General features: G+C 38.0%; 1 protein-coding gene across 2 annotated transcripts in view; it reads right to left on the bottom strand.

The window, feature by feature from the left end:
- The window catches only part of ctnna2 (catenin (cadherin-associated protein), alpha 2), a 304010-nt gene that overhangs the window by 101135 nt on the left and 188925 nt on the right, over window positions 1-13950 (bottom strand). For both annotated transcript variants that reach the window (XM_088004302.1, XM_088004304.1), the window contains exon 8: window positions 5189-5269. In XM_088004302.1, the coding sequence (XP_087860428.1) occupies window positions 5189-5269 (81 nt within the window). The remainder of the gene's footprint in view (window positions 1-5188; window positions 5270-13950) is intronic.

The following is a 13950-nucleotide window of genomic DNA, read 5'->3' on the forward strand; positions in this document are numbered from 1 at the left end:
ACAGAGATAAATGTAGACAATTCTAGTGATATAAAACCATTTAGGCCTGTTATGTCCATAAATCAGCTGAGCTGTAAAAATGTCCTGAACCACTGCCAGTTTGGAATGCTAATCTTCAAGCTTCACTTGATGGGCTAATTAATGTGTTAAAGAATGCTAGGTTCACTCATTAGCTTGCTTTGACATTTAACATCTCTAATCTGTTACGACAGCTCACAGTCAATGCACAGTTGATGTTATGCTAAATCCTGATTGTTATTAAATGTGCTAATGGGGTTCTCTGAGGAGGAACACCCATTCTCTAAACAAGTAAAACATTTATAACAAATTATGACCTCTGTTTTGTTGAACTCAAGACCTTGTGGTGAAAAGAGACTGCCACTGTTTTAGTAATTTAAGAAATCTGATGAAAAGCAACTTGTAGCTTTTACACTATCATCTCAAGGTATTAAATTTTTCCTTAAATACTGCAATAATGGTTGTAAATTATGCTTTGTAAGGATCATATCCTGCTGCTTAAACAACCTGTACAACATCAATATTGCTTTCATAAATGAAATCAAGATTATAATACTGATATGCTTTGTGGACAATTAAGGGGATGCACATTAGAAGAGACAAGATGCTTTAGTTTAAGAGAAATGCATCAGTTAGTTGCCGACCAGATACCGACTGGATTTGTTTCAAGGAAATTAAATGGGGGTGTATTCTTTGCCACTCATCGTCTGCCGCAGTTGTGTGTTACTCTTAAACCCTTTCCTACTGCTATTATGACACACATTATGCCACGGTTGTGAACCATTTAGATAAAAATCCCCCTCAGAGTCTGATTTTATTTTCTGTGGTGTAATGGTTTTATTTTTCCTTATTTTTTGAAAACGTCTTATGCAGTTTATTGCAGTGGTTCCCAAACTTTTTCTTCTGCACCCCCCAGTGGTTCCCAAACTTTTTCTTCTGCACCCCCCAGTGGTTTCCAAACATTTTCTGCGCCCCCTCTACGGATTACAAATGGCTGTCTGGTTGAAACGACGTGTGTGACGTACGTACGTAGGTGGACGTACATTCAGCTGCGAATGTACGTAGCTGAAAATAGACACCAACATCGGTAGCCTACAAGGTGCTTGTTAAGCTAAAGGTTCTGTATTGATATTAGCTAGTCATCTTTTAGCTAACATTACCTGCATCCAACAGCTTTACTCAACTCAGTCGGTTAGTTTGGAGGGAAAAACTGTGAAAAGTTCTTTGCGTTTTGCTGGTTTTCTGCCGTGATTTTAACACAAACCTACGTAGCTCCGCACAGCAGCAGCAGGTCTCCTTCACAGGTGTAAACCCAGCGCGAGCGTCGTAGCACTCATGTTGCGTTTAAAGGCGACTCGGAAAAACAGGTTACAACATGTTAACAACGGATTAAACAGTTTTAACTGCTGATAAAAGTGACAGAGGACACAAATATGGGAAGTGTGGAAGCCTCTACTGTATCAAATTGACATAGGAATAACAGAGAGTTGGCCATTCTAAGGTAAAAACCCAGCGCATACAGTGTTCATGTTTTGTTTTGTTTTTTCATCCAGACGGCTTCCCGCGCCCCCCCTGCAATGACACGGCGCCTCCTCTAGGGGCGCGCCCCACAGTTTGGGAACCTCTGGTTTATTGTGTGTTTCTTTTGTTTTTTTCACAATTTAAAGCTAAAGGGAATAAAGTACTGTATAAAAGGAGGTGCACATTGACTGATTTTACTATCATATGTAGAAAAAGAAGGAAATAAGATCAGTTCTGATTAAATTTATTGACTATGGTCTGGTTGCTTGATGTGGTTATAAATTCTAAGCTGCTGTCTGTGTAGACTTTGGTGTGACAAACTGTACAATTAGGTTTTTTTTTATAAAGGCTAATATAAAAATGTGACATTTTTAGTTCAATATTCTGTGGTTGATATTGGCCCGTGGGATAAACAAACATATTTTGATCAATTTCTTTGTAAAAAACTCTCTGGAGGTTATTAAACTACAGCAACACAAAGCGGATAGGGAGAATTATTGCAAAGGTTTTACTCCAGATGTTTTGCCAACTTTCTTTCATCAAAATCAGACAGAGAAAGAGGAAGGAGGTTAAAGAAAGCAACAAGGCTCCTCTGACAGGATTCTGAACTCTTATAATTTTTTTAATATTTCTGGTTAGCTTTCTATGTCTGTGTCTTTCCAATGAAAGCGTGACATGGCATAAACCTTTGTGCCAACTTTATCTCTTTGAGGTGCAAGACTTAATTTACTGATTTAATGTAATATCGGTCCATATTTGTGCGTGTGTGCGTGCACGCGTGTGGGTGTGCGTGCGTGCATGTCTGTGTTCGAGTGAGTGGGTGGGTGGGTTAGAACAGCATAAAAAATAGAGAGAACCATTCTCGAGAGTAGTGATTGTACTTTCACACTTCAGCTATCACTGCCTTCATACATTTTTAAATGCCTTCCTTTTCTTCAATTGCAATTGTCTTCTCAAAATCCTTTATTCCCTCATTTCTGAAGGCAACACATGCTTTTATTTCTAAATGTTGTTTTTTTTCTTTTTTCTAAAATACTAATACATTTAATCAATCTTGCTATTTTATTACTTGGACATTTTAAATCTGTGTTGCAAGTGTTCCTAGTGGAACAGGGACATTCATGGAGAATAATCATGTGCTGCAAGTACCAGATGTACGACTGGGTAGCAGAGGGTCACCTGCTGTTAAAAGACTGGTGAGGCATAAGGAGAGGGGACTTTTGGAAATCAAGTTAGAGGAAAGCTTTTGGTTTAGATGTGATCTTGTCTGATCTTCACATTTCATGGATGGACGTGGGTTGTTTTTCTGTCACTGGGGCTGTGTTGTGCTTGTTGCACTTGAGAGAGCCTGTTGTGAGCCTATGAAAATTTCAGTGGGTTACTCTGTTGAGGGGCACAGTCCAGCAGTCACCTACTATCATGTAACTCTCAACAAGAGAGCAATGAAAATGCCTTGAGGAGTTTTAGTTTTACTTTATTCTTTTCACAGTGTCTTCAAAAGCAAGTCACTAACTTTTTTTGGATTTTGTCACGTTACAAAACTCCCGTAATTATTTCGATTTTATTTGACACAAAGTGCACAACTAGGAAGTGAAAGGGATTTTATTTCCCTTTAAATAAAATCCAGTGCAACCAAATGTCTTCAGATTTGGTTGTAAACACCTGTGTTTAATTTAATCTCTGCCTCAGATGCATCCAAAACGCTGTCTGTATAGAAAAGTACTGCCCTAAATACCAAGAAATTACCATCACAGTTTTGTCAGCAGTGAAACATGCTATTGGCAGCACCATGCTGTGCACATGCTGTTTTTCTGCTGTGACAATGGGAGGACATGATTAGATCAGGGGAGAAGAGCAGCATCACCCTCAACATAGAAGCATATACATGTCGCAGTCAAAGTTCAGATCTATATCCACATGAAAATCAGTTTCAAGCTATGGAAACTGATGATCGCATACGCCTTCCAACCATTCTGACTAAACTTGAGCTAGCTTCCAAAGAAGACCAGGCAAAAATGTCAGTCTGTAGATGTGTGTTAGAAACACAACCCAAAAACTCTGCAAAAAAAAAAAAAAAAAAAAAAAGGGTTAACCATGTGTGCTCTTCCTTCCACTTCACAGTAATATGCTAAATTGAGTCCTAGAAGAATGACAAAATACAAAAACGTTTAAGGAATAGCAATGCTTTTGCCTGGTCCAGTAAATGTCCTCCAGCATGTGTTATTATTAACGCAAGAATAACAACAAGAGTGCCAAGCTGGAAGTCAAAGGAGTTTAGTTAAACACTTGAGCTTTACTCTTTGAATGAAAAATACACAAGTGAAGCGTGTTGAAATTAAAACAGAATCCTTCTACATTTAAGACATGTAAATATTGCAATTCATCCCTTCTCCGAGACATGATGGCGCAGCAACGTTTTCCACAAATGCAGAATGAAGGCATGATCGAGCAGTACCCTTGACAGCTTCTGAATTTGTCCCGGATAACAGACAGCTTAGGATTGTCTCGTGTGTGTGTGTGTGTACACATCAGCATGAAAGCGAAAACATCATGCCGTGTCTCCAGCGGTGTTGTCACAAGCCTTGCTTGGTCTTACCTGCTCCCATTTCACAAATGTTGCCTGTCATTTGGGCTTGTTTGCAACATGATTTCTCCTTTCGCTGAGGAGATCATGGGACGTAAATTCTCAGAACAACTGCGCTCCTCCCCTCAGGATGTGCTGGTGTCTCTACACTGACTCACTAACCACAACACGTGTCTTGTTGACATAATTACAGTATCACAACTCAACGTAACGCCTGCATGTGCATTGTGAGTTTACCCTCTCATGTTAACTGAAAGCTTAAACACACCGCCCATTCTGTCAAGTCTACCCCTGAGTCAATAGAGCATCCTGTCAGAGTGAATACCGCCTGCCAGCCCATCAAACGGTCCCCTCCAAATACCCCACCAGCAAAGCCATTGCAGTTTTCCCACCTGGAAGGATTTCGCCGTCGTCAGAGTTCCAAAGAGACCAAGTCTTTTGGTGCGCAAATATAGGATGCCAAAAGTGTCACAATACAGCGACTAACCACGGCAATAAATATACATACATAAATAAATGTGATGCTATAAATGAAATTGAAGATAAGCATAGAAATACATTTACAGCTGAATATTTAAATGCCAAAATTGTTTTAAATATACAAATGAATAATATTTTCAGTAATATTCTAATTCATTGAATAGGTTTAAATTAGTTAGATTGTGGCAAGTTTGGCCTTCCATACATGGAGAGTGGATCCTTCACATGAGCAACAAAAAACAAACAAAAAAAAAAAAAACTGTATCCAACCAGCCAGAGAGAAGAACCAAGCATATCAAGATCTCTTTGACAAGGGTGAACATGATCCACAACAGAAGGCGTTGTTTTGTTGTGGAGGAAAATCAAATCAATCACCAAGCTTGGAAATTGAAATGCATCTCATATCAGTAAGTCAGCAACAAAATTGTAATCTTTTTTTTTTTTTTTAAGGTACATATATGATATGTAGATTTTGTTTGCCTACATGCAGAAAAGACAAACAATGTAAAAAAAAATGTTTGATTGATACTCTTGATGCTAATACAGAGTGAAGGCAGATGAGATTTCAAGATATTATGAACTCACCTGTCGACGTAAGTCCCTGGTCTTTTTGGTCATTTTGTCAATGGCTGAGTTCAGCGGGTCCCCTTTTTCTTTTCTACCAGTCTGCAAAAGGAATACAAAACACCGTGTTAATGCTCCGACAGTACATTCAGTATCAGATATTATTTTTTCAGGTGTATTTGGGGCTGTTTAGAGCAGATTTTGAACATTAAAAATACATTTTTCTAAGAAACTGCGCTGACGTCTAATGTGTTTTGTACACCAGGAAATTCTGACAGAACTGTTACCAATGTTACCTAGCAACTAGACAATCTGGCAAGTATCAATTTAGTTGTCTCCAATTCCCCTTTGTGCTGCATTTCCTGTCAATGCCAACTCCTACTGATGGCTTTAGGATGGTGCAGACTACCACATGGTTCACCTGATACAAACAGAGACGCAAGCTGCTTCTTTTCACTTGACAGTAGGGAGTTTTTCAGGGCGAGCAGCCCAGCTTCCATCCTTCCCTAGTTTCCCCTCCTCTGGCGATAACAAGCACAGGAACCGAAACAGTGGGAGCCACTGTTGGTTACTGGTAGGAGTTCCTATGACAGGATCTTTTTTGTGACTCACACAAAAATACTTCCAATCACGTTCGTTGCAAAGTCTGGCCAAAGAAGAGGCTTCACTTTCAGCTAATTACCCCGTTCAAGACTTAACGTTTCTGCTCGGAAACCATGAAGAGCGACGCTTCACTTTTACTATCTTTCTCAGGATGACAGCTTAGCCTTGAGGTTAAAAAGACGGTGTCGGTATCTCATTGCAGACTATGCTAAATGCAAATCTTTCGAACAGAGGAGAAAGTATTTTTAGCTGGCGCAAATTGGTAAAAAATATTCAAAGAATTCTGAATGTACCGTTTACAATAGACTCTCACGGCATCGTAGCATAGATTAACACATTTGAATTACACTGCACTCCAGAACCCTTAACCCTTGATATATATGTACTGTACTGTTGCATGCTGAAATTATATGATTTGTGATAAATACACATTAAACTATTGCATGCACATAGTTGCATTTTTCCAATGTGTTTTCCAGAAACACCTTGATTCGCTCCTAAACATTTTCTGCTTCATTTATCAAGAGAATACTACCACATCGATTCCTAAAAAAAAAAAAAAAAGTCACAAGACAATGCGCAAGCATGACCTGCCATTCACATCTTGTTTTCTCCGTCACTCTTTTTTGACCAAATCTAATAAAGTTAATGAGGGGTCCCCATTACACTGGTGCAAGTGAGAGACTGGGACAGTAACAGAAATTGCTCTTTAAAGGTGAAGAATGATCTTTGTTTACTGCTCCGTTGGATAGCTCTCCCTCTAGTCCTCTCACTAAGCTGCTGTATCGAGTCTCATGCCACCACATTTCAAACTGAAAGTCTATAAATAATCACTCATGTTAATGGCTTTGTACTCTTATTTTGACAACTGACAAATGGAAAACTGTGGCTCGACTCTCTCATGAAAGTTCAATTCCTGCACATAGAAATATCAATAATGGAAAAAATAAAAATAAAAAAAGACGCAGCCAAATTCTTGACATAGCCGCAGTTTCTTTTATTAGCTTCGGGTTATAAAAATGAAGCAGGTTGATCAACAGATTGTAAAGGTAAAGATCCTCGGTTGCCGCATTTCCAGCATACAAATTTATTTGCATTGTTGCCAGGCAACTATCCGACTCTTTTCAGCGGTTTACCACAAAAGCAAGCAATCAAATTGCTCATCTGGTTTTGAAGAGAAAAGTACACCTGGTAACATCCTTTCTCTTCATCCAAAGTCTGCCTCGCATGACGAAACACTGAGACACACTGACCACTCAGAGCATGAGTAAAAGAGCTATTTAGTCTCTATCGTGTTTAATGAGACACCAAATGTGCTGACTTATCTCTGTGTTACTGCACTATTGTTCTGCCCTTTTGATAATTGAGTGGAACAGAATGCCTCGTATCCGTGTGTCACTGATAACTAAATGAGCTCATATCAAATGGACACGTCACGGTAAACTGTCCTCCAGCCCCCCCTGAGGTTAAAACTGCTTCTTTTAATGTCTTGGTCACTATCAGCCTGTAAAAATAACAGCTCTCTCATTAGTTATGCATATCCCTGCCATCACAAACAGATAGTAGCAAAGAGAGGACCACCACTGTGAACTCCAGACTACAGCCTGTTGACGGTGGAAATTTTCCCTCTCTGTGAGCACCTTCTCTTTTTTTTTTCTTTTTTATCTGCAGTAATTATGGTGGCACAACATTAAGAAACATGGAGTGTTTTTGAAGTTAACAGAAACCGGCTTCTAGTTTGCACGTTTCTCCTGTTTGACTTTGTAAATAACTTGTGGAACGTACAAACAGACATTTTTTTGAATTGTTCTCAGATCAGCAAGTACATTGAAGAGCCAAGGGAATGGAAACGTATAAGGTCTGTGACGGTGAAGAACTGATTTTTGAACAGATAAAGCCATAAAAAGGGATACGTTTCCAGTTTCCTTATAATTTATTGCTAGATTGCCCTTGGCTAAGGCTCATATAGCATTTTTATCCACATGGATTTTAAACATTACAGTCAGAATGAGTTATTTATCTTCCAGCTCACACTGTAGTTAGTCACTGCTTCTGCTAAATAGCAATGTCACAATGCAGCCATTTGTTGTGGGGCAATGCAGCAAGCTGAAAGGAAGAAAACCGACATGCGTAGCTTGACCAATGCGCTTTGAACTTCAGGGTCAAATTCAGCACCAGACCCCATCCAACTCCTAACAATCTCTTGTATTTCCAGGAGGTTTTCTCACATATTTGCAAGTGTAATCTTGACATATCGGGGCAGGCTTTTAGCCAGTTGTTAAATGACATATGAGGAGGAAAGGGAAATGGAGGCAGAAATCTGTTACCTTGCATTATGTTACCTTCCACACTCGCATTAGCACACACACTTTGATGTTCGTATACAGACTAGCTTTACTATGCCAAAGTAGAAAAGTAGAGGACATAACATTAGTCATTGTGTTGCCTTAAGAGCCTAATGTGTCATTAAGGCTCTAGTGGGACAAACAGGATTACAGATGCTCTCAGCCCAAATTAATTGTAATAAAGGTAAATGGGGTGGGGGGTGGTTGGGGGGAAGTCTTTAATGGAAGCTTTCTGTGGAAAGTCCCTGCATTTTCAAAATGTTGCAAAAAAGGGGAACATTTTTTTTATTTTTATAAATTTTGATTATAGAAATTACTTTTAAAAAAATTAGTTTCTATGTGGTAAACAAATCAAGTATTTTCATGTATTCTTTTATTTATTCTAAAAAAAAATCAAGAAGTGGAATTTAAATTATCCGTCTTATTTCCAAAACCTCTTTAATTTGAGCTAAGAAGATTAAAACAGCATAGAGATGTCAGAGAGTGAGGGGATAAAACCCTGTACTTATTTTTAGGTCCCTCTATGCAGTATTAATATTTCTTCATTTTTTTCCCCCTTTTTTAGATTTTCTTCATCTCCAATCTTTGAAATAAGAACAACATATTTTTCACAGTTAGAAAAGTAAATAAGATTATGTGTAGAAGTGACTATGTTTCCAGAGAACTATAATTATGTTTTTGAATTTATATTTCAAGTACAGTAATTACAGGATGAATAATGTATTGCTCATTCTGGGTTTTATGAAAAACAAAAAAACACCCCATTAAACTGTCCATGCCTCAATCCACCATTAGAAATTTTGAATAGAAAGCTGTGCACAGTGATGATTCATAGGTTTGTCAGTGTGTCTCACATTAAGGTCAAATATTTACAAATATTTACAAACTAAAATCTTGTATTTGTGCTTGCAAATGGAGGTACTTTTTGTATAAACTACAATATCAAAGAGTTAATTTATTTCGGTAAATTATATTTTAAAAATATTCTAGAATTGCTTTTGACAGACTATTTCCAGTGTTAACTGCAGGTAATTGGAGTAAATATGGCTTGCAGAAAAAATTATTTAATTTCTCTAAAAAAACAGAATATTATATAAGAATGACTTATTAAATAAATGTCACACTGTGGCCATGTTGTGTCTTACACAACTGTAGGAAAGACTGCTAACTTTACAGTTAGTTGCTTAGCAGGATGGTAAGCTACAAAAGGTTAACACTAACGATGCAGATAGGACTGGAAAGTTTAGTGGAAGGAAAAACAAGAGTGGGTTAATGAGGTCCATAAGCAACAGAGGTAACTGCAACCTTGACAGGAAAAACCTTGAAAAAGTAATGTCAGCAGTTTTGTTGTGATTCACAAGGACTTCTAATTATTTTTAAATACATTTTTTAAATTATAGACATATAAGGATGTTAATGTGCTTGATTAATCTAAATATTTTGTTAAGTTAATTACAGAAACAACTATATCTGAATGATATGCAGGTCTTTTGAACCTGTCTATATGTAGAAACTTGTTTTATAAAAGCTTGATAACTTGGATGTTGGTTGATTCAATTCTTTTCCATGGAATAACATTGATTGTTTTTTTCCCCCCTTGTTTTCCATGTTCGTATGTTGGAAAATGCCAGTTGGGTTTCCTGGTTAATAAAGCTTCCTGTGGTGCCTTACAGACAGTGTTTGCCAATTCTCCCTCATCTATTATTTTCCACCCCCATGCTGCGCGCTCATTCAATCTCTGTTGGGGGGGACAGAAAGACAGAATAGGTGGGCTAACAATAAGAATCTTGTGAAAGAAACAACTGGGTCTGTAGAAGTGGGGTTTCTTTTGTCCGTTCAATAGAGACCTGCTGGCTGGTGCGTACTGGTGAACCAACCGCACGATGATAGTGTCAATTCTCTGAGGTCCTCGTACAGTAAATGTTGTAATTTGCAGATAAGCTGCAGTGCAAACTACATTACCTCTCTGCATTTTTGACATTACATCTCATAGAGAAGACATAAAAAGTGCAATTTGTCTGGTATGAAATGAAAAAAGTGAAGTGGGGTACTTGGTTGTATTGTAATCCGTGTTCCACTTAACAGCCAAATTAAAAATGCCTCTAATTCATAATGCTCAATATGTTTCATTCAGTTATTTGTTTTAAATTCCTGGTATTAATTTCTGTATCCCATCAACTTCCTTGAAGCCAATTCGCCAAACCAAGACAAAAAAAGAAAAAAAAAAAAAAAAAAAGGCTGAACCCAAGGGCTTGATGGACAAATGGGACCTGGGTTTAGTAATTCATAGGCAATAACATGGCAAATAAAAGAAATGGGCAGACGAATCAGAGGGAACAAAATAGAAGTCAGGTGTTGCAGGAGACACTGCGTCTCATTGTCTCTCAAGATCAATGTGTTAAATGATATCAATTCCGGCTCCATGTCAATTCAATTAGGCAGGAGTGAGAGGTACAATTACTGCCCAATGTGGTTACACTGTCTGTGGCAGGCTTAAAGGGGAAGGCAAGCTGATAACAAGAATGTGAGTGAGTGTTTTGTGTGTATGCGTGCTGTGGAGTGTGTGGCACTAACAGTGGTAGCATGTTGGTTGGGTTACCAGCTGATAATGGGTAGCCAGATCCTCATTAAGATAAGTTGTGCTCTTTCTGCTGTGGTGCCACAGATGGGCCAATTTGAGATGTTCTCATTAAGTGCAACTTAAAGAGGTGCAGTGGTGGCTATCAGGCACTGTGATTACAGGACGGCCACAAAGAAAACAAACCATAATTTCTGCAGCAAGAAAGGATTTCTCCAATAATTTGGTTTGGATTGCAATTTTGGTTTGACAGGTTTTAACATTATTCAACAGTAAAGATGGGAACAGAATAATCTAATTAGGATATACAAGACTGAGGCAAAAAAAAAAAAAAGGATGCATTCACAATTTTCATTTTCCATTTATTTTGAATTGAATTAATTGCATTTTTAATTTATAGAGAACTACTTATCTTAATTTACTATTGGCTGTGAATTATTATGATAAGGTATTGGTTTACTTTGGTATTCTATTTTGAAAGGTCTTTGCGTCACAAATTTTGTCAATAATTACCCCTCCGGGATAAATAGTTTGTAGCTTTTATTCAGTAGGAGCTAGACAGGAAAAAGGGAAGAGAGAGGAGGTGAAAATATGGCCAGGGGCCTGGAAGCTAAACCGGGGACAAATGAGGATTGTAGCCCCTCATATGGTACGTCTGTTCCACGTGGCGCCCCCAGCTAGCTTTCGTAACACTACTTTACTGTGCTATGCAGTTTTTCATCCTAACTCCAGTCTCCAGTTATTAAATAATCTGTTGTTGCACAGCATAAAACTGAATGAAATACTGATAAACACAGCTTAAAAATAAGACAATAAGTACTTCACTGTACATACACATATGTATAAATACATACTTATGAATGTGTGAGTGAATAAATAAAGAAAATAAATAATAATTAATTCTGTTAATGAGAAAATAAGGTCTACATTATATATATATTTTTTTCATGGGAACATTTATTTACTTGATGGAGTATTTATTAATCCCGAGTAAAAGTGAACTTTTTTTTAAAGTCAGACTTGACAGAAACTCAATACAGCAAATACAATCAGTCACATTGTCAAGCAAGCTTAGACGTAACCAAAAATCTTATCCAGCATTTTCTTAAATAAATGTACTAATGAAAAACATATATCTTTCACACTCCTAATAAAATAAGCCTTTTGATAAATGAAAATAAATATGCAAGCTCACATATATATAGCAAGCACCCTCCATATGTGCCTATAGTATCAGTAGCAGAGTAATCTGAGCCTGGTGGTCTCTTGTCATTTAGACTTCATACAGCCTACAACAGCGATGTGTGATAAGAAACCAGAGTGCCTTCAGGCGCAAACCCTCTTACGTTTAATAGCTGAAGCTGTTTACTTACTCCTCTCATTACATTCACTGGTGTTAAGACTCCAGGCCTGTCACTGGCTATCAGTATCTGGGGTCAAGTGGGCTACAGATGGTATTAAACCAAGACTTTGTTTGGTTAACATAGAATAAAGGAGCAACAGCCTGTATAAGCAACTATGGACACTAATTAAACACGAAAGGTTCCAAAAAGCATGGATGTTTGTGTGATTCACAACAGGAATCAAAGAAGGTTACCTTGAGAGTAGAAGGAATTGAGACATGTTTCTACTAGACAAATATTCAAAAGTGAGCAAATGATGAAACAGCCAGATATAAACAAGAAAATGAAATGCAAGTACAAAGAGAGAACTGAAACAAAGACAGGGTTAGGAGCAAAAAAAAAAAAAATACAAAAAAGAGAAAACAATAAAGTACCAAATGGGCCATCTGTTCGTCAATCCCCTCAGTGTGTCCTTTGTTTGACTGCCAGATGTTGGTAAAGCATATTCAAAGTGTATCTGAAGTCTGTAATTGATTTATCTGACATTAGGTTCTACAATATTCAGTCCCTGCATTGTCCTTTCAGAAAGAATGAGCCGAGACACCATTAAGCTGATAGTTTATTATTAGTCAAAGTCTGTCCAGCTCAACTAAAATTGTAACCTCCCATTTTCTTTTTTTCCACCACAAAGTGAGAATGTCCCAGAACCACTTGGGAAAAGGGAAAGTATCTCTGACATACCAAGCAATTCCACTTGGAAAAAAACAACAACAACTTTGGTGTCAAAGAAATACAGATGATGTGACTGAGAGATCTACCTGGCCAGTGTAGATATTGCATTCCTAATGTATAATGTACAATTAATAATGTCAAAAACTAGTTGGCTTTTAAAAAATAAAAGCTTCCTAAATGTTTAACAAATGCTGCATCATAAAGATGATGGAGGAGCACTACTCGGGTAATTGTACAGCTGTAGATTTACTGGTGATCTAATACTTGAAGCATCCTTAAAAGCAGAAAAGCAGCTAAAGCGGAATGAAAGGAGTTAAACACTAAGCGTGTTGGACTGTAAGCCAAGGCTTTAGGTGCATAGTTTCAGTAGAATTAGAGAAGAAGGTGAGGGGAAATGTCTGCTTATCAGACAGAGGAAGAGAGAGAGAAGGAGAAATAAAAAGGCCAAGTCCTGCAGCAGCAGTTTGGGGAGGTAGAGCAATTCTGCCTGCAGCCTCCCTGAACTGAATAGTAAGTAGTAATGCTGGGGATGGGCTAAAGGAAGGGCACCAGGAGAGAAGAGAAGCAAGAAAGGGAGAGAGGCTGAGAATAGGTTACAGAGGGTGAGAAAATAAGAGAGCAGTGCGATATCTGTGAGAGCAGAGCTGTGGCGTAGAGAAAAAAAAAAGGGAGTCAATGGGGTGAGAGGAAGGTTTGAGTATCATTGATGTACTTTTGTTTCACTGCAGTCGAAAAAACCAGATTTATAACGCACACACACACACACACACACACACACACACACACTTCCCTATACATGCATGCAGCTATGACAAGGCTGTCTGTGTGGACGTGAGATGGTTTTCAAAAAGACAGAGGCTTTCATGCTGGTCGAATATTCCAAAAAGTATAGACCACCTGAAGTGATGCTGCAGGTACAGAATCGATTATAGGTGCTGTTTTCATATACTGACAATTTGTAGACCGAAAAAAAACAAAAAAAACAAAACAAAAAAAAACAGGTTTTAAATGAACAGAAACAAAACTGTTATTTATACGTGCAGACTGCAGAGATGTTGCATGCTCAACATGCATCTTCCAACTCTGATGGGTTACATGCATGACCAGCGTAGAGCCCATCTGCTTTCTGGGTAAGTTCATTGTAACACAACAGAGCCTATTATTACATACGGTGATGCGCAC

This window comes from Poecilia mexicana, unplaced genomic scaffold, assembly GCF_051168715.1.
Source record: "Poecilia mexicana isolate PSO_F unplaced genomic scaffold, ASM5116871v1 scaffold_1, whole genome shotgun sequence".
Lineage (NCBI taxonomy): Eukaryota > Metazoa > Chordata > Actinopteri > Cyprinodontiformes > Poeciliidae > Poecilia > Poecilia mexicana.